The sequence below is a fragment of the Barbus barbus genome, assembly GCF_936440315.1.
Source record: "Barbus barbus genome assembly, chromosome: 13".
Lineage (NCBI taxonomy): Eukaryota > Metazoa > Chordata > Actinopteri > Cypriniformes > Cyprinidae > Barbus > Barbus barbus.
The window spans coordinates 25,285,853-25,308,374 of NC_136741.1; the positions used below are offsets into that span (position 1 = coordinate 25,285,853).

At 36.1% G+C, this 22,522-nt stretch overlaps 1 protein-coding gene across 1 annotated transcript in view; it reads right to left on the bottom strand.

Annotated features, from left to right (window-relative positions):
- LOC306879627 (contactin-3-like) overlaps nt 1–20,356 on the bottom strand; it is a 76,018-nt gene extending 55,662 nt beyond the window's left edge. The window contains exons 1-3 of the mRNA XM_079432731.1: nt 19,957–20,356; nt 10,539–10,676; nt 8,353–8,497 (exon numbers count right to left, since the gene is read on the bottom strand). Of these exons, the coding sequence (XP_079288857.1) occupies nt 8,353–8,497; nt 10,539–10,593 (200 nt within the window). The 5' untranslated portion in view covers nt 10,594–10,676; nt 19,957–20,356. The remainder of the gene's footprint in view (nt 1–8,352; nt 8,498–10,538; nt 10,677–19,956) is intronic.
- Between the last annotated feature and the right edge of the window lie 2,166 nt (nt 20,357–22,522).

The following is a 22,522-nucleotide window of genomic DNA, read 5'->3' on the forward strand; positions in this document are numbered from 1 at the left end:
TAGAAAGCATTCAAATACTATTTATGTTCATTTTGAAGATTGAAGAAAAATTAATTTTGTGGAATATTTTGTTTAAAAAGTGTGCTTGTGCTGTCTTTCTTTAAAATAAATGGCAATTGGTTTAATATTTTGTTATGTAATGCAATAACATTCCTCCTAATTTTCGGGCTTGATGCCATTACACAGTAGGAAAATCATATTATAAAAGTGGAATGTTTTCCATCAGAAAACCAGCTTAATCCATAACTGTAATCACTGTATGCCAACTTCTATAACAGGGAAAAATGTATCAACTCAGACCTTTTCAAATCATTAGATAGAGCACTCTATTATTCAGAACTGACCTTAAAAATCATCCTAAATCAGGCATTTGAGAGTCAAAACTTGGCAGAAAACCTTGAATGATGGAAACAATGAGGAAATAAAGGTGTTGGCAGCAGTGGTGTATAAAGTATCTGAAAGCCATACTGAAGTAAAAGTGCAGATACCTTACCAGGAAATGACTTTGGTAGAAGTTGAAGTCACTGTTTAGAATATTACTTGAGTAAAAGTCTCAAAGTATGTGATATTTATTGTACTTAAGTACGAATATAATTTTTTTAAATCGTAAACGTACTGTATTGAAAGTATTGTAAGTAAAAGTATAAGTAAATGCAAAATGGAAAAGAAGCAAATAAATATATATATATAAAAAAAAAAATGTTCATACACAGCTTGAGTAGCAAGATTGTGTTCAGTTTTAACTCTTTCTTCCATTTTGTATTTTTGGGTAAGAATAAGAAGCACTTCATCCGGTTCTTAGTGTCTTTTATTCCAACACAAGAAAACCTTTCTGGAATCTGCATCTGAAATAGCATTTAGATGTATTTACACAGTTTAATGTATCTCAGAGGTGACATGGATGCGTTTAAACTTTAGTTACAGATGCATAAATAGGTCTAATGTTTTGTTTTTAACATAAAACGTTGAATACTGATATCTAAAATAATTTAAGACATGAAAAAATAGTCGAAATGTGAAATGAAAACCATTGAGATTCAACTGATTCATTCAAACGGATGATTCGTTCAGGAACAAAGCATTTGACTGTGTTAATGAGTGAATCACTGAATCATTTATATCATCCGATTCGTTCAAAAAGCTAATTCATTCAGTTTTAATAGCCTAATAAATAAACGTGCGTGCACTAATAAAGCCTAATAAATAAACGTGATTTGGTGATATAGCCTACTTGATAATGTCAGATCGCACATCATTACAACAACACTTACCATATTATCACAGAAGATATACTGTATATCGCACACCCCAGACTCGACTTGAGTGGAAAATGAATCATCGCACTTGTTTGCACACGAGCAAAGGTGTTTTTAGGAGTCTTTTTCAATCGCCAGACCACTGATTCGTCAAACCTGCTTTCCTGCTTTCCTGTCCGTGTTCTTCTGACTTCTGACTATTTTGTAGTAAGTAACGAATACGATTCGGGGACATGTATCGAAGTAAAGTATACTTTTTAATTAGGAAATGTAGTGGAGTAAATGTAAAAGTTGGCTGAAATATAAAAACTCAAGTAAAGTACAGGTACTCCCAAAAAAATACTTAAGTTCTGTAACGAAGTATTATTACTTCGTTACAATACACCACTGGTTGGCAGGATCTACATGGCCCACTGGTGTGAAAAACTAATGAGTGTGGTGGACAACGTGGTTTTAAAAAGTAACTGGAGACTCGAGTCTCTCCTAAATCTGACAGACAACAAAGTGTAGATCTTCTGCAGCTCTCCGAAGCCGATTTCTGCTGCATTATTTATTGATCTCAGTGTGGCATTCGAGTTAATCTGACTCCTTTAGTAATCATTTGTGAGTCTGATATCATAGCAACTGTATTTGATATAATTTACTGTGTCATTCGGCCTCCAGGCTTACACAGTTGATTACTGCGAGGCTGTTTGTTGTAAATACAGACAATATTTGTGTTCTCACAAAGTAGTCAAGTATAATATTATAGCATCAAACTAATCTAGATACCTAATAAACTTTCAATTGTGTGATAAATCAACAAACCTTCTGCATCCCTCATAAAGTGGGGCCCTCTGTATAAAATGAATGAAATAACCAGTATTTTATCCAGAAAGGATCTAATATCATCTGTGTTGGTACAAACACGACTGCACAAAATAATGTTTTCATCTATTTCTTAGTGTAGGCAACTTTGATCAAATCAGAACATCCACTGTCAACAATAGTTCCTCTAAGTTTTATGAAAACTGAATATTTGAGATTGCAAGCTTAATAAATATGGTTACTATAACACCTTATATAAGTTCATATAAAAATGTCTGTGGTTAAGATGAATCATGATGCTATAAGACATTTCATTTGTCGCTTGAGAAGCCAATGCAGATATATGGAAGAACCCTACAAGTGTAGCATCTGAAAAACACTGTATGCAATAATATTAACATTTAGATAGGATTATAATATATTTGCATATGTTAATATGCATATTTTGCTCTCTACATAAGTGGTATAGTCCTAAATCTGTTTCATTGCCTCAGCTAGACTGCTTGTTTGAAAATGTTTTTTTTTTATTTCAGTTTAGACCAGAGGATTGAATATATCACAGCACTCAGAGGCAAGCTGCTTCTGATAGATCAATAGTATATTGGCACAAAAATCGCTCCATACAATAGCCTTAGAATAATATGGAAATAGGAACTATTGATTTCTAGCACATGTGCTGAGATGCTGTATGAGTATTCAGGGGGAAATGATTTCATGCTAATGAAAATATCATGCCCTCTTCCACTCCCCACCCCCCTTCTCTTCATGTTAAGTGAATGTCATACCTTTTTTTTTTTTTTCAAATGTGATACTCATTTTATGAACTACAGGCTAAAAAATGTAATGAGGGGAAAAATTAAATAGTGCATGTTTACTATGAAACAAAATAATCGCAGTGTAACAGAAGTAGCGGCAGATCTTTTTTTCACGTATTCTAACTTGCATCCAAGTGAAATGGTTTATTGAAAAAAAAAAAAAAAAAAAGTATGGCAGGGACTTGGTTCAATCCATCAGTTGTTGACTGGATGGAGGCAGAGCTGAATTTGTAAGAAAGGGCCGGGGTTTCTGCAGACAAAATAACTGGATAACTCCAGCACACATCACCAGAGAGAAGTCTGTCATTTCACTGGTTGATCGAATTATGACATTTTGATTTTAAGATACAAAATGCATGGATGTACCTTTAAAATTAAGATCAATAACATGCATTTAGAAAATACAACAGCTTGATACTGGGGCAGTACCCTCCCCTCAAAAGTACCCTTATATATAGTGTACATATTAGTTTCTTTTGACAGTGCTGAACTAGCACATGGTATCTAAGTTTATCTTACAAGATTCAAAAGACCCTAACATCATACACTCTTAATCTCAAAGATTATTCATTGATTTGCCATGGATACTCTTTTTGTATTGAGTCCTATTTGAAATCATACAGAACAGCAATGGCCACAATCACAGTGGTAGGTTAAGGTAACAGAATTTACATATCCTGTCGGTAATTGGTGCATGAATGATCGTTTTTAAAGGCTAGACAACAAATTACAAACAATCCAGTCTCCAAGGAGCCCCTTAACAAGAATCAAAAAGGCTTAGAAGTGACAGGGAGCTGAAGTATTTTCAGATAATGAGTAGAGGGCCTAGGGCCTCCAGTGCTTTTCTATCCATGACAAAAAGTTCTCTGAAAAGTTTAATGGACAATTATGCTGCCCCCGCACACCGAACTGTTCAAGCCTCCATCAGTGTCATTGACATTATGTTATTATTACTGTCATGATTAATGTCTCCATCATCATAATCTTTATTATAATCTCTGTTACTTCAGACTACATTAACAAACTGCCAAGGCACAAAGCCTACACCTGCTCATTAGAGAAATATCAGAAAAGTGGACATGGAAAGTGCAAAAAATAATAATAGTGACGTAAAAAACAGTCAGCTCCAATTATCTTTCCAAAAGAATGCTCCGCAGTGCTTCGTACAACCGAGAAAGCAACCTGCGTTCAACAAAGATCACGCTAGAGCCGAGTTAATGAGGGCCGACACAAGAGCACCTCTGACTTTCTCTGTGTAATCTCTGCATTTTAACCAGCTCTCCTTCCCATTCTCGTCTCTGATGACTGCCTGCTCCACGGACCAGGGTTCAAATCCTTACAATCTCAAAAGCATGCTAGGCAGGTTGAAAATCCTGTCAGGTTAAATGTAGGTTGGGAAAACAGATTCTGAGCTTTGTCAAAGGATTTAAAACAGCATCGCAGGGAGACCTAAAGTGAGTGAAACAGAACTTCTTTGGCACTAACAATGCCAAGGCGATGGGTTTGATTCCCCAGGAAAACATAAACTGATAAAAATGCATACCGTGTGTGCAAATTGTTCAAATGAATGTAAAATAAGTTTACTTAGATGAACAACAGAGCAACGCCTTGTTGCTCTTTCCCAATGAGGCACTCTCCAAAACCTTTACTCTCTGTTCTTCTCTGGTGGAATGAGCTGCAAACCTGCACTGTTGAGACCTAATTCAAGAACATATCTCTTCAGCAAGCACTTAACCACCCCAAACCATTAAACACACTCACACACAAAGTTTTCTTCTTTGCATTCTCTCTTGCTTCCTAATCTAGTTGTCAAATAACCTGCCATTGTACATTACAAATACTGTTGGCTCCTTGACGAATTGCTATTGTTCCTGTATTGTAAATCTCTTTGGATAAAGGCGTCTGCTAAATGCATGAATGTATAATGCAAATTCTTGCTCTACGAGTGTTTGGCGACCACACGAGCCCACAAATAATTGTTGATAAGAGCTACCTGATACAAACCAAAGATACAAGAGAGTTTCTAGGGTCAGGGTTGTTACTGCTCTGTTTTTTTTTTTCTGTGTAATGTCAGCATGCTGAAGATCTTACGCTCTGTGCTTTTACATGTTAAGCACTAAATGTTCTTCAAAGCGCAGACCAGTTATCTAACCAGGGCGAAAGAAGCCTTGTTATGTGCGAGTGTCACATGAAGCAGATGTTCTGTAGATGGGTTAAAACACAACACAGGCCACTAAACCTGTGTGACACATTTGAATTCTATTGAGAATTTTCTACTTTAAAAGCACTATTGGGGAAGTCAAACAACTCTGCATAGCACCTCAGACAAACTCAGCAAACAGCGTTGACAAAACAAGTGGAGAAACACCAACAGAAATTAAGGCTTTTCAAACTACACATCACCACCCTTACAACAGTTTATCATGGTTTAACTTTAGTAACAGTAGCTGTGCTATTTTCACAGAAATGTTTGAAGGAGGAAGTCTACTTAATTTTCATTTCAACTGTGATTCTCTGATATTTAGGTGAAAAAAAAAAAACTTGCTGGCTCCAGATATTTCAAGAAATAAATTATCACAAGCCTGATGAACGAAAAATCAAACAAAACAAATCAGCTAAGGAAAACTAAAATTTTATTAGAAGCAAAATCAGTTGTCTAGTTAAGGATACAGTCAGAAATGTTAAATGGTATGTTTAACTATGAATATATATATATATATATTACCATTCAAAAAAATTCAGTTACATTTGCATTGACTTTTACATTGTTACAAACATTGTAAAACAATCCTGAAAAAAAAAATATATATATATATATTTAGCACCAAATCAGCATATTAAATTGATTTCTGAAGAATCAAGACTAAAGGTCATTGCACACCGAATCCAAATTTTTTGCGTGCGTTTTTTTCATTTTTTTCGTATTCGTCATCCTTTCCAACAAAATGCATGCTACAGATGCGAAAACACAAAAAATCGAACCTGATCCGAATTGTTTTATGACAGACGAAAGTTTTGGAGGCAGTGTGTAAATGTGATTGACACAACGTGAGATCGCATTTATTTTTTAACGTTTAACTCAGTGTGCAATGACCTTAACGGCCGCTGAAAATTCCACTTTGCCAATACAGGAATACATTTTAATATACTAAAATAGAAAACAGTTATTTTAAATTGTAATAATGGTTCAAAATATTACTATTTTTGACCAAATAAATGCAGCATTAGCAAGCATAAAGATTTCTTTCAAAAACATTAAAAATCGTACTAAACTTTTGCATGGTAGTGAATATGAATTTAATGTTATATTATAAATGGTTTATTCTTTCTGTATAAATATGTAAGCAAAATAAATGTATTGATTTATATAATCCTATGAATGTAATAAAATACAGCAACTCCGTATTTCTTTAAAAAGCTTTTTTTTTTGAGAGAAAAGCAGAAGCCAGCCAACTGCTCTTCTCTGACTCAGCTCTGAGTTACTTTTCTATGGAATCTAAAACCAAGATGCAAAATAGCCTGGCGTGTTGTGTTCTCAAAGTTCACATTGGCCCCTGCAGACACTCAAATACCACCAGACTCTGTTGGAACACTGACAATTTCTCTTGACAAAGAAAGTAACTGAATGTTCTTTGGAGACTCTTCCTCCTCACTGACACTGGTTTTGCAGTCATGGCCACCCTTCAGTCAACACTGGTTGGCACAACACACTCGAAATGAATGCTGGGGTGGACCAAACCTTTCGGGTGCCTTTTGACCAGATTGGATCTTATAAGGCCAGCCTTGAAGAATTTACTGTCAGCGATAACTTAGCAAATGTCTCTTTTTCAGTTCAAGAAATTATCTTTAGAGTGTCACCGATCTTATCAGTGTCTGGATGTATTGTTGTAAAGTTCACTGAATAATGGGTATAGGTTTTTATCAAACACACAAAGAGAAAATGTCCCCAGAATCCTGAGATAAAATCTATGGTGGTCTTCAAAGCAACACAATACACAGCTGGTATCAGTGTTGAGGAAACTACTCTGAAACTGTAGCATGCCAAATTATTAATATAGGTAATTTAATTAATATGTTCAGTGGTTAAACTATAGTAATACTGTTCTGTGAACAAACAAATTTAATGATTGAGAATCTATATTTTTTAAATCTATTTTCATAAAACATGCTAAAATGAATTAGGAATTAAAAAGAAGACTTAAAATCTGTGAAATTTTGGTTCATATTACATGAACTGTATATAAAAGATAAATTAACCACTTGATAATTGCAACTTGATTTTCAATCAGAACATTTTCCGTCAGTTACTCATTACACTGTTACTCATTGGAAAAAGTAGTTTGTTACCAGAAAGCCTTTTATTTAACGGAACTACTGTCATGTTACTGACAAATGGAGTTAGTAGCATCACTGTTCGCTGTTGCTAGACTGTTTCCTCCCTTTAACTGTGCAAAAAGGAAATGGCTACAAATTACTATTTTGCATGTTGTTGAATATATGCATAAGCCACTTAATTTCCTTTCCACCAGAGTTTATTTATGGTTACATATCTGCATAAATAAGCCAAGAGCTGGGTCGAAAGTCAAACTTATTCGACCTTGAAGACTATGACTGTATTGTCTGTGTAAAAGTAAAGGTAGTATCGCGACTTCAACTGTCACTGTGCTGTGATCTTCTTCTTCCTGTACATTGATACTCTCGTAATGTTGAGTTAAATCACTGTTTTCCACAAAGATGCACTAAAGGGAAATGTAAGTGTTTAAATCAAATGTCACTCACAAGGTTATTACTTCCCTCCCTTGTGCTTGCCTGAGCATTTACATGATGCTGACCCAAGCTACGAAACACAATATACCACAGAGCTGGAGCACGCTGCTATTTTCAGAGCAGACGCCTCACCAGGGAATATGTGGGACAGTATCTTAGAATCTCTAGCACAAATTAGTCATTTAGACCCCTCCCATTTTCAAAGCCAGTTTCCGTCCTTACAGTAGCATGCATTACCTTCTCACAAAGATAAATTTGGCACGCTAATTCCTAAAGCTCTTGCTGATATGTGTACACATCAAAGAAGTAATCAATCTTGAACATATCTCCGTAAGTAGGCTAAATTGCTGTTTTTGTAATTTTTTTGTTTTTTTTTTAGATTAGTCTTTAGTAAAGCAGTTGACGCACATTTAAAATTGACACTGGTGAAACTCTGGAAAGCAAATGGAAAATGGGTCACAGCAGGATGCCACTGGGATAGGCTGTTAGAAATATAGTAGTTTACTGGATTTATGCAATGGCAAACACGAAGGACAAATAAATTGCCTCTCACCTGGAAAATCAATAGCAATCAGTGCCAATACTTTTCAAGCTGATCCTTATGGGAATAAGATGCCGATTTGCCATAACCAACCGCTTAAATGGTTTGTAATAGCAATGAAAGAATGCATAAATTGCTAGCATAGAACACTAGATTGGGCTCATACCTGTACTGGGGTGAAGGGACTCCTGATGCCTCACAAGTTAAAACAGCCTCCTGCTCAGGAGAGTGGATGGGCAGTATCAGATCTTCGGGTTCCTTTCTCCAGCTTGGACCAAGAAACTTTATGTCTTCAGCATGTGCTGATGAGACTGAGACAAAGAAAATCCATTTGTTGTACATTTAATAAAAAAAAAAAAACAGTTCAATCATCTCAGAGTGAATGATTTCAACTACCATTTACTGGCATGGGGAAAGTAATGTACAAAAGCTTCATTTTGCCGTATGAGACATGCTACGTTGCTGCTGCTGCAGAGAAAATACAATAATTTGTTTATCTTAGGCAAAATAACAAAAAAAAGGACATCCTGTTGCAAGAAATGGTAATGGCTTCAGGTAAGGTACATATGGTTAAGTGGATTAGGAAGTACTTCACTGTAAAAAAAAAATATTCAAAGTTGTTTCAATTTAAAATAATTTGTTACCCTGCTGACTTAATTTTTAGTTTAGTCAACTTGAAATTTGAAGATAATCAATGTTAATTTAAGGGACAACTGGAATATTTTAGTTGACTAAACTAAAACATTTTAAGTCAGCGGAGTAACAAATTATTTTAAGATGAAACAACAATTTCTTTTTTTTTTTTTTACAGTGATTACAGCAGTTAGCTACAGCCCCCAAATTCGGCATTCAAGGAGTGCAGATATTTGCCCCAAACACAATGAAATATTTTACTTTTGTGAAACTGCTTGTTTTACTCTGGTTGAGTCTGCGTGCTGCTTGATGACACACAATATTTCATAAATAGGCTTCTGCAAACTCATAGAAACACCATACTACAGGAAAATAAACTCCAGTGTCAGCTGTTGTTGTGGTAATATCAACAGAAGAAAGATTGTGTATCATTTCTGAAATTACAATACCATAACTATAGGATATTTGATGCATGTGTCGGTTATAATTGTTCTGTGTTTCAGTTTCATGAATACAAGATGAAAAGAAAATGATTTAGTCTGTTTCTCTTCACAATAGCATCTGCACTCTCATTAATCGAACCTTCTATTGTAAATACTGCCACCAACGAACAAAAATAAGTTTCCTCTGAGTTGCATTTGTAATCCACTGCATCCAGAGAGGCTGGAAGAGGCAGCGGTTTCTAGTGAGATACAGACAAGCCTCCATCCCAGGGATCCTGATAATCATCTTTGACAAACAGGTATTGGGCCACAATCTCATTGCAGCCTTGGGGAAACCAAACATAAATGGATATAAAAGGACTGGGTAGAGGGAAAAAAAAGATATATATTATATGTACACTACCATTCAAAAGTTTGAGGTCAGTTTTTGCTTTTTGAAAGAAATCTATATTTTTATTCAGCAAGGAAACAATAAATTGACAACAGTAATTAAATTTATAGTGTTTCTATTCATAAATGGAAAAAAAAAATTATATGGTTTCCACAAAATATAAAGCCCATCAGTTTTCAGCATTGATATTAATAAGAAATGTTACTTAAGCAGCAAATCAGAATTATTTCTGAGGGATAATCTGAACATTCCACCACAGGAATAAATTACATTTTAAAATACATTAACCTAAGCTGTGTTTTGTTTTTGTTTTTTTTTCTTCTTTGTGTTTTTACTGTATATTGATCAAATAAATACAGCACTGATGAGTTTTCCCTCAATAATTTTGAAGAGGCTTTCAAGGACAAAAAAAAATAAAAAATCTATGGATTCTTGAAACTTTTGAATGGCTGTGTATATATAAAGAAAACTATGTTGGGGTTCAAAATTGGGGTTGTTTTATTTATTTATTTCATTAACATTTTTTTTTTTTCACATGAGTGGGTGCTTTCCTGTTGAAGTGTATTACTTAAAAAACTGAGCCCAAAAAGGCATTGCTTTCTCAATATTATATTGCCATTTCTTTTCTGAACATAACATGATAATTAAGTTCAAAACAAGCATTCAAAACAATAATATATTCGACATGAATGCATGTATAAACTTATCTGACTTCAGCGTCTTGTCTGAAACCTCCTCCAAGGACTGAATGAATCCAAGGCTTAAGATCATAATGAAATTCTCCTTTTATGACAGTCCGTTACACATATAAATTCAGCCCAAAATAAAAACAGAATGAAAAAAAAACAAACATTCAGTTTGAAAAGCAGCAGGACAATAATTTACCTGCGAGGCAGCCAATGATTGATAGCACCACAAGTCGTTTCCATAGTAATGTCATCTTTAGTTGCCAAGGGCAAGTATGACTCTCATCCAATTGCTTGTGAATGGAATGATTTCTCCCTTGAATGTGAGACGAATAATCTGTGGGGGAAAGTGATTACAGAAATAATTAAAATAAGACATACTGAGTCAAATATGACAGATGCGCTGCCTTTATAGACAGATCTGAGAGATTACACCTCTGTTGAAGTGATCACTTCGACCGTGGGGACAAATACTGGTGAAATGTTGTTGGATCAAAGAGAAAGTTAACAACTGAGATGTTTTCAATGTGACGGCGACTAAAATATTAAAGCACTGCAAACAAAAGCCCTGAGAGACTGGAGTTAAAATGTGCAGAAAATCAATGCAATGATGTTTTGAGTATGAATGACAGATGGAAGCAATGCTTCGATGGAAGAATAAAACAAGAAAGCAGACAGTTAGAAACCCCCAACTGTTAACTCTGTACAAAATATTCATTGCACATTTAAAGCGAGTAGCAACTGCTTTTGTTCTGAAGCTTGATGCGGTCTAAATTATGCATTATTATTCGTGATAGTGAAGAAACAAACAGAAACCTGCAACATCAGAGAAATCAGGGGGGCTGGAATTTGTTGACCTCAAAAGCTATTTCTCTTGACTATTAATAGGAGCTAGAAGCCAACCTAAATACTGTTAGCCGCTTTCACTAGCATATAGCATTCCACCCACATATACAGGCAAAATGACATCTTCCGAGGCCCTGCGTAGGGTTGAATCTGACAGAATAATTCGTAATGACTTCTCAGAGGACCTTTCATTTTGATTACCAGAAATGCAGCCATTTACATATGAGGTTTATACATATCTCAATTACAGTGTGATGCCATCTTGCAGGAAATATCCTTGCATTCAAAAGCAGATGGAGTGCAACCAAATGGAATAAAACGCAGTGGTCTCGAGATGTGTTTTTCAAAGTTCAACTACTTTAAACTTAACACCATCTTAAAAAGTGCTGGGTATAGTAACTGATTAAATGTAATCTGGATTACGTAATTCCAAAAATTAAGTACTTGTAATTCGATTTTACTCATAATCAAACTACAGTAACTATTATTCATAATCGATTGATTCTCCCTAATTCCTCTTTTCCCTAATTCCCAAACTTTTTTGTCAGCTGAACCTCTTTCTTTTTTTTTTTGACAGGACAGTAGTTGGAGACAGGATTGGGAAAGGTCCACGAGCCAGGATTCGAACACGGGACGCCCGAAGCGCAACAAAGCTACATGTAGACGTGCTGCCCACGAGGGTATCGGCACCGAAAGCTGAACCTCTTTCTCCTAAGATATGTACTTCAAGAACCCCCTGAGATTTTAAGGTAATAAGTTAATAATTAAGAATTTTACATTTAATCAGTTACTATACCCAGCACTTTTTAAGATGGTGTTAAGTTTAAAGTAGTTGAACTTTGCCCACTGAAGCTAAGCAGGGTTGAGCCTGGTCAGTACCTGGATGGGAGACCTCCGGTGAAAACTAGGTTGCTGTTGGAAGAGGTGTTAGTGAGGCCAGCAGGGGGTGCTCACCCTGTGGTCTGTGTGGGTCCTAATGCCCCGGTATAGTGACGGGGACACTATACTGTCAAAAAGCACCGTCTTTCGGATGAGACGTTAAACCGAGGTCCTGACTCTCTGTGGTCATTAAAAATCCCATGGCACTTCTCGTAAAGAGTAGGGGTGTAACCCCGGTGTCCTGGCCAAATTCCCTCTACTGGCCCTTGTCTATCATGGCCTCCTAATAATCCCTATACACTTGATTGGCTCTATGACTCTCTCTCCTCTCCACCTGTAGCTGGTGTGTGGTGAGCGCACTGGCGCCGTTGTACTGTGGCTGCCGTCGCATCATCCAAGTGGATGCTGCACATTGGTGGTGGTTGAGGAGAGACCCCCCCCCCACATGATTGTAAAGCGCTTTGGGTGTACAGCAATACACAATAAAGCGCTATATAAATGCATCATTCATTCATTCATTCATTCAAGAATCATATTTGCATGCTCATGGTTGTCTGACCATGGTTGAAGGTTACATGACATGCTGATAAACAAATATAATATTAAATTTGTTTAGTAAATGTTTTATTTTGATTGATGTCATTTTATAATTATTTCTTTTAATTTTACATTTTTATGATTGAATTAATGATTAGCTTTTCATTAAATTCACAAACCTTGCAGTTTGTGTTTGGGAAACCTTGACATAATGTAAAGTTTAATGCACTTCATGTTATTAATAATTACAAATGGAACATATTTTCTCGTTCTTTCCATATTTATATCAATATGGTACAAGATTATCCTAGATAATAGAAAAGTAATTTAGGAGTTGTCAAATGTAATCTAAACGTAATCAAAAAGTAATCTGATTATATTACCTAACATGTGTAATGTAATGGATTGCGTTACTAACTACAATATTTGTTGTTTAATTTTGAATCAGTAATGGACGACAATTTGTAAGTACCCAGCTCTGGTCTTAAGACACACAATGCAATGTGTGGAAAAATCAACAATTCAAAAAAGTTTGCAGACTGTAGAGAATAAAAGACTTAACGTGTAATAAAGTTCAAAATGTCTAATCAGTGCAATAATGAATTATATCCAATAATTATATGAATTATATCCAAAACCTTTTCACAGCAAATATGTATTACATACGATCTGTAACATGCCAGTTTCGGTTTAGTTTCCTTTCAATTCTGTTTTGACCTTATTTGGTAGTTCCTGTTCTAGTTTCCTGTCATTAGTTCATCATCGTTCATTTTCATCACCTGTGTGTAATCAATTATCTTGTTTCCTTGTTTGGTTGGTTCCTTTATAAGTCCTCTGTTTCTCTCTAGTCCTTGTCCAGTCACCCTAACGCTACCTTAATTGGAGAGTGAAGATTCTTTGTTTGAAGAAGTTTATCCTTGTTTTCAGTTCATGTATTTATTAAAAGAACCTTTCTGTTACTCCTGGCTTCCTGCATTTCCTTTGAGGAGAGAACCGTTACACGATCAATCTAGATTAATTATATTAATTAATTGTTGAAAAGCCCAAATAATTTGATTTAAATGTTTAATTAACTGGCATCCCAAACTTTTGTTAACGTTGCACAGTCACAGGTAACATACTGTGAATTTAAGGTATATTTTTTATTTAATTTATTGTTCACTAGAATATATAGCAATGCTTCATATATTCTTCTTTTTTTATATGCCATCATATGGGTTTCTGGATCAAAAGCTACATTTACTGTATTTTATACAATAATAAAAGTCATCTTGACAGATTGGCATGCACTTTGGGATTTTTATAGCATTTCATGAGGGACTGACTCCTGTGAGTATTGGAGGTTTTCCTTTACTCGCTTTATTTTGCTTTGAAAATCCCTTACTGTCACAGTTCCAGCTCTATGGCCTGAGGCCATATGATTTTTTTCTACAGAACCAGTTAGTAAGTCTTTATTTAACACCCTGAGGTTTACCATTTGTGTACACTCTTTTCACAGTTCTTTTTCATAAAGCTTACTCATTTCTTCTGTACTGGCCCTTTAAATCAATAAAGGCATGAAGGCTTAGAGAAAGGCTAATCTTCTATCGTTTCGTTATAATTGCATAATCTTCAGAGATTTAATGCTGTATCCTAGTGGGGATAACTGCTGGGTGTCTGTCGTAATTGCAGGGACAGGGCGTCTCTGGGTGGATTTGACTGGTGTCTTTTAAGTTTGGGGGCACATTATGCTGCAAGAAACTCTGTCAGATTGGATTACACAGCTCAGCTTTTGACTCAGGACAAGAGGGGAGAGGAACTGTAGCTACAGTCCTCCAATGAAAAACATTAAAGTTGTCATTGTTTCTCATTATGACCTCTGCATGTAACCTGGATGCAACCCAAACAAAAAAGCAAGCTAACAGTCAAGGCGACAAAATAAAGGACTTGCTCAAGCCCTAGAGCAAGGCTTTCGAGAGCAGATTTATGTTGGAAAAAGAAAATGCAAGTCAACAAACTGGATGTAGATTTCAAATTGTGTGCATGTCACATCCAGCAACACGTGAGACGGGGCATGAATTGCAATTACAACCAACTAAAAAACTGAGTTTGTGGTGTCATTTTCCACCAGCTTCCACAAACCATCTTATTAAGCAAAATGATGAGCATTCAACTAGCTAAATGTAATGAGGCAGGCAGTGCAGCATTACCTCTGCAGCAGTTCTATGCAATAAAAGCCATTGTATGATCCTACTGCACCAGTAAATGAGATCACTAATTGGTTAGCATGAACATTTTGGAATATAATTGATATAAGAAGTGGTTAAAGGTGTCTGTTTTGCAATTCAGGCTGATTTCATTCATGTCAAGATCTGAGGACTAGACCAGCATGCGCAACAGTCTACATGTGATTACAAACGGATAATACATTGTATTACAGAGATGATCAGCAGTATGGGAAGCGCTGATTAACATGCCAAGCAATGTAGCTCTTATGATTATGGTGCATGATATGCCAGCAACCCACTGGTAGATGAGAAAAACTACATATTGAGCCAATCAGTAAATCTCTCACTTGAAGCTAAAATAGATTCCACAATAGATATTGATTTTATGGTTGAAATAAATCCCACATCTCAATTTGACTCTAACATTGTTAGGCCATTTTGTTAAGTAAGATGTGTTCCTGGATCAAAATCCTAGTTTTGGAATAATATTTTATAAACCAGATGTTTTTTTGGTTGTTTTTTAATCAATCAAATTTTAGGGTTAAGTTTAGGCTAGTGGTTATTAGGTAGGATGCAACCTAAAAATAGGGTCATGAGAACAATGTTTTTTGACACAAATTCTGACCAAAAACTATTGTTGATTGATGAAGGCGTCCTACTTGACAAACTGAGGTTCTGGAGGGAAGGGCCCCCGAAAACATCCCCGTCATGCTTTTGAGCAAGCCACTTAACCCCAGGTTATTCCATGGGGATCGTCCCTTTAATAAGTATACCTCTTTGGAAAGAAGTGTCAGCTAAATTACTTCTTACACTAAAGCTCTGAACCTGAGCATTACATGTACTTTTAGACTAGAATTACTGTAGATCAACTGCTTGGTGGTACTTCGACTGACATTAAACATTTGGTGTGGGAGATAGATTCATACACCAGCTATAAATCATCAGTTCTTGTAACAATGTGGTGATGTTGACTATATATATTGTGTTTTAGACAGTGAGAATAAATCATGTCCCATGCCTGACTATCAAACCTTAGCAGTTCAATGGAGGAAAGAGTACTGTGATAGTGTCTGCTGCAACCACTGTTGTTATTGTGAACTAAAACTATTAAAAATAGTTTCCATTAAATTAAATAGTAACACAAAACAAAACAACATAAAAAAGAATAAAATACATAAAATGTTGTAGATTGAGTGCAAATGACCAACAATGAATGAATACAGAGATGAGCACAACTAAAGGAGAATCCTTGAACAACGGTATACACAATTTTACCGTGCTTATCCAGCACAGCATTTAGATTCGTAGACCAACATAGAAACAGATTTCCTCTTTTGGTGACTGTAAAATTGAAAGGTGCGTTCTATAGAAGTGTCATGGGGCAGCAAGAGAAAGTGCACTTAACAGTAAGATGGCAGCCAGCGATCCATCTCACAACCCAGTAATCACAGTGGTAGACCCCCCCACAAAAAAAACAAAGAAAAACAAAACACTTCTGCCTTTTAGAGAAAGTTCACCCAGGAAAGAAAATTGTCATGATTTGCTCAGCCTTGTGTCGTTCCAAACCTGGAGCTTTCTTCTTGCTTTCTTTTTTCAAAAAATTTGAAAAATGCTATAGTTGTTCTTTTCCACACAGCAATGAATGGGGACTCAAACTTCGAAGCTTCTAAAAGGATGCTAAAGCATCATAAAAGTTGAGATGGACCAATATTAAAATTCTCATTTTTATTATTATTTTCAGTTTATGGATGATAACCAATAAAGAGCTGACATTCAAATTCTTCACTGTTTTATTGAAGTACATAAAAAATTACAATCGTGCAAATTTGGGTATTACAGCCTTATAATGTACAGTATGAAAAAAATAGATATACAATATATTTAATATATAATACATAAAATAAAAATTTAATATATAAAAAAAAGTGCTCCAAACACGTTACACGTTTCAAAGTAGCTTTGAAAGATCTTCAAGAAATAGTTTGACCTGGCTCACAAAATCAGTCTGAAAGACTATGCAGTGATTGATTTGGTTGCAACAATTAACAGTTCAGTGGAGGGGAAGATTATAAGTGAAAAATTACTTAATTGACTTCAGCAGACTTGGAATATAGCATCACATGGACCACAAGTAAGTTCTACAAAATTCATTTGTTTTAGTTTCAAAGAAGTAAGAAAGTCATACGGGTTTAGAACAACACAATGACAACTTTCATCTTGGGGTGAAGCATTCCTTTAGGCCTCAGCCAGAGATTTAAAAAAGATATAGAAAATACACTTAGATAACGAAAGAAAAAAGTTTGTGATCCGAACTGCAGAAAGCAAATTCGAGAGATGGATATTAAGAAAGGCAGAATATGGGGAAAAAACTCTCCGTTATATAAACTAACATTACTTTCATCTCTAATGAATTCCTCCTGCATGTTTAAATTTATCTTTGGTCTCTCTTTAAATAAACTTTATACGCCACAATGAGAGGAATAAATAGTCTCAGAGGAAGCCAAGCTGTGCTGTGGAGTGGTTTGACTGAATTCTGCACACTGCTGCTTCCCAGTGTTCTCACCTCTAATTTGGCGGTGCTTGTTAGCAACAAAATGAGATGAGCCATGCATCCCAGATGCATCCATAAATAAACATGAACACACGAGAGAAGGATCCCATTCGTATTTGAATAGCAGATGTGGTGCGGATAGAGAGCCGAATGTGTATTTTCTCCCGTGTGTCCTTCCTCTCTCTGTCTCACTCCTGCAATACATAATGGCACTAAAGTTCCTAAAGCTTAATCACACCTTTGTGAGATTATAAACCAGGCCATAGAGGCAGTGTTGGCTGATCTATGGAGAGGTTGATTGTTTATTGATCCACATAACACTTGTTTGAGGGGGTTTACTTCAAAATAAACTAACCCAGGTCGGATCATAAAAGTATTACATGACAATGTGGTTTTACTCTCTTACTGATATCTGTAGTGTTCTCAAATGTTTCAACAAATTAATTCCCATTCTTTTTCCAGTCATTCTTTATTACTTTGTGGATTTAGATTAAACAATTATTCTTTTTAGCATTCAGATGGCTCCAACAAGACCCTCAACTGACTGATGTTTCAAGCTGACAAGTTATATTCTACACAACCATTTACAAAAGAGCAATATCTATCCGTTTAAATATTTAGAACAGAGCAAAACCAGAAAAATCACTTTTCCAGGCCTGCAAATTTATTTCTCTCCATGGGATTCCATATGCGTCTTCCATACTGTGAGGGATGCATTATAAGAGAATTTTGTTACGGATGACTTGAATCAGAACAAATGGAGATGCTGAAGACCTATAGGTAGCACCTGCCAGTTTTTATCCCTTATACATCATATCTTGAGTCTGAGGAAATACAAGGTTATCTGCAAGATAAGAGTGATGTTTCTGCCCCATGTGATCTTCTACCCTCCATGACTGAGATCAGTGCAGTTCACATAATAAATCACACGTCCTGCTACTACAATAGCATATGGCTCTGTCAGAGTTCACATAATGTAATTTAAAAAGTGGAAAAATATGGCCACTTTTAAGCGTTCAAATTCTATGACCAAAAGAAAGTTTACTTGTGGTTAAACTGTATTAGTTTAACAACAGCTGAATACATTGTTTTCACTGCATGTTGTTAATATCATTGGTCAAGCAACATATGGCTCAAACATCATGCCAATATGGCGGATGTAGCCTACTATGTCCGGTGTCCTGACATTTTATCCTACCCGTGAGATTTTCCTACCAGGGCTTACTGCGCATGCGCACATCAATATTTGGTACTTTTTCCTCATGCTGAACAACAAGATTTAATGCATCTGCATTACTGTAAGAGGTAGGTTTAGGGTTGGGGTAGGTGTAGACGTTAATAAAACACAATCTAATAAGTAGAAAAAAATATTTATTGTTGGTTTCCGGTAGCTGTATCCCTTCTAGCCACAACTGTGATTATAACACATAATTACTGTATATACACTACTGTAAGGGTAGGTTTAGGGTGTGGTAGGTTTGATTTAACAGGTAGCATTTTTCAATGATTAGCACAAATTGTCAGAACACCGGAACTATATCCCTACTACACACCTGCATACTTGAAGGACGCCCATCATCAATCCAGAAGTAAGTCCTCCGATGAATTCAGTACACAATGCACCTTCGAAAGTACGAGATTTGGGGCAAAGATTTTCCTACAGTAGTATGCAACCATTTCACCGCTACTCTACAGCGCGACCAGTTTAGTCTGATTCTCGAAGAATTATGATTCAAAAACTTAGCTAGACTCTCGAGTAAATTACTCTCGTCATCCTGTTCTTTAGTGAATCCAAATCATCCAGAGCTATGAGCGTATAGTCCGATTCCAGAAATGCATTTTTGCGATCTGATTCAAAGAGCACGACAGGGTTCAATTCTCGAAATGACTCTTAAAATCTGCATCTTTTTTTGGTGAATCTTGTGATTTGTCGTGGTGTTATTTGAATTGTTTGCTTACAAAACCTCAAGTTATTTATTTTGTTTTGTTCACATGAAACGAACTATGCTGTTACATTTAAAGCTCGTGCGTGAGTTTTGTTGATACACATATAGGAACAGAGTTCTGTTCTTAATAGTGGTGTCGCATGAATGAATGACTGGATGATTTATATCACCACATTTTTGTTTTATAGGCTATTTGATACTCTGAAAAGTCTACATGAAAAGTCTAAGCCCGTTTAAACTTTTTATTTTTTTATTTTTATTATTTGTTATCATACTGTCTGTCCTTTGAAATCTCAAATCATCCCACATAGCCCACAGACAGCAGATTAGCCTAATGCTTTACGAATTACATTTCTTTTCTCCCTCATATAGGCTATTCCTTCCTATATTAAAAAATCGCAAGTAGAACCGTGTTTGAAGTAGCCTAATTATTAAATTCCCATCCCTATCAGTACGTTGGATAATAAATAATTGGGGTTGTGGTCAGGATTTCAAGTGTAAAAACAGCGCTTGCTTTTCGTATTTAACATAAGGCATTGTATATTTCTAACGATATCCATAATGTATAAACATTACATTATTTGACATCTCGAATAAAACTACTGCTTAACTTTAAATAATCTAATAGCGCATGGATAAAGAATAACTCACCGTGATGCGCTCCCGTTCACTGTATTCCGGGTCAAAATAAGAGAAGACGTGGGAATTTACTCCATATTCAGTGATGGGATGAACCTCAGCACCTCTAACCCCCAAATGTCGTCGGCAACATCTTTCCTGATATCGTTCTCTCACTTTTAATACCAAATAAATGCCCTCTCTGTGTGGAGACGGACAGGAGAACCGTGCACAGAGATGCTCCTCGTATTCCCGAAAGCGCTCCGCAATTAGTCCACGAATCACCCCAACTCTCCGGCGTATCCACTGCACGCACGTGCCCCGTGATCGGTTCCGACCAGCAGAGTGATCCAGAAAGACGGTTGGTTAGGTATATATGATGCGTATCTCCTCCTCCAGCAGGCGCTCAGTGGATGAAATGCGCAGTTGTGGTACCTTACATGCAGATGCACCTCCAGCTGAGAGTGTCTTTGTAAGCAGGCTGCACGCCCCAAATTCAATGAGCAAAGTGCCTCTAAGGGAAGATTTTTATGTGATAGTGATCATTTGCACCACTTGTCTAATGCCTGCCCTCTCCTGCAGTGCCATTTGCTATTTTCTGGTTTGTGCTTTAGAACTAGGATGTCTGTCATAAACTGGACCCTTATTTGTAGTCTTGCAATATTAGAACTGTAATAGCATGTAATAGCTCTGCTTTAATTCCCCGTACATTTGAATAAAGCTCATACTGTATACTGAGATGTGACAAGGGCAGCTCAGGATAAACCTAATATGTAAGAAGATTCATTTGTTCCACAAAAGCATTCCACCCTTAGGCACTTGCAGTTTGTTCACAGCTCGACTTAGGGGAAATGAGTGCTAGTTGTCACACGTTTTACTCTTGTGAATATTTCTCAGGGCAGGTTTATTTTTGAAAGTCAATTAAAGGCACAAGTTTTAAAGTCTTGGCTACAAAAAAACAATTAAACATGTCCACCAATTAAAGAGACAGTTAATTGGACACACATCAATCAACCCAATGGGACACGTTGTCACACTATAGCCTAACAAAACAGTTCATGAAACAGCAAACATTTGTAGGCTATATATTTAAGCAATATTTTGGCATTAAAAATAACATGTGACAAGTTGCCTCAATTATTGAAAACCTACCTTAAGCTGCTATTTTGTGTTTGTTTGATTATGCAACAACATCTATAAAATTATGATGATTAGAATTTTTAGTTTGGAGTACAGAATTCTTTAACTTTAATGTAGCTTACTGTAAGATGATTTTGAACTAGGTATTTAAAAAAAAGAAAAAACATTCAAAAAGATACAGCTAGAGAAAACATGCATTTGCGTAATTGACTCAAAACCTTATTGGTACTGACATATAGCCCTTGTGAACGTCCATGTGTGACAATTAGCCTCAGTCTCCCATAATTTAAAATGACTAGGAAATGAAAAGGACTAGTGAATCTCAGATAACCCTACCATTCCAGGTCATTTGGAATTCAGCTACAAAACAGCACACCCTACTGCTGAATGCCACCATAACACAGTTACTGTTCCTCATGTGAACCTCGCACAACCTTTGTACTTCAATGCTATATACTGCTGGAAATAACATATAAATAAAAATCCTGCCTAAGGTGGCTTGCTGGTTTTAGCTGGCTGAGTTCTGCTGTCCAGATTGGTTTGATGATTTTGGAGGGTTTGGGGCCAGCTAGGAGACCAGCTAAACAAACTTAAACCAGACTGAAGTGTTGACTAAACTGGACTCTGACTCAAGTCCATCTCGACTCAGATTTCAAGACCATATTTTCTATGATTTCTGACCATTCAAGTCCAAGTCCAGGCCAGGTCCAAATGCTCCTGAAGATACGGTCTCAGTCTCGGACCTGAGTCTACATCTGCTCTTGTCCAGACTGAGATACTAAAACACTGCAACTTGTTTAAGCTGTTATATTTCATCACCAAATTAAACTCCATTTACTGTCATAATTAAACCAAGCAATGATCCTATAGTCTTTGCAATAGAAATATTTAAAGGATAATCGAGAATACATCCATATCATTTTGCAGAGTGAACCAAACACTTAACAGTGTCAATCAATAAAACCTGTGGTATTTGAAGGCTGGATTCTGTTGTGGCTCAGGGTTGGAGATTTTCCTTTGACCCTGTGCCCAGAGCAGTCTCTAAGAATCAGTAAAAGATAGATGAGACACTGATGAGAGATGGAGCAAAAGGTCTTTGAGAAATGTCTGGTAAATAGCGCATTTTTTTCATTTAATTATGTGCACTGGAACCTCAGAATTTTACAGCTGTAAACATTAAAAGAATAATTCACCCAAAATTAAAATTAAGTTTTTACTTACCCAACCGCATACATCTCACATACAATTTTCCATTAAACACATAATAATCTTTAAGAATCAGATTTTAAAAGGGGGCTACTTCTGTATCATTAAACAAACTTCTCTTTGCAAAATTATCAAGTAGATTGAGAAGACTTGGAATATCTTCTATGGTCGTATGGAATACCTCTAGGGTGCTTTTTTAGTATGTTTTACAAGAAAATGCTATTTCAGTCTTTCTTCTTCATAATTCCATGGT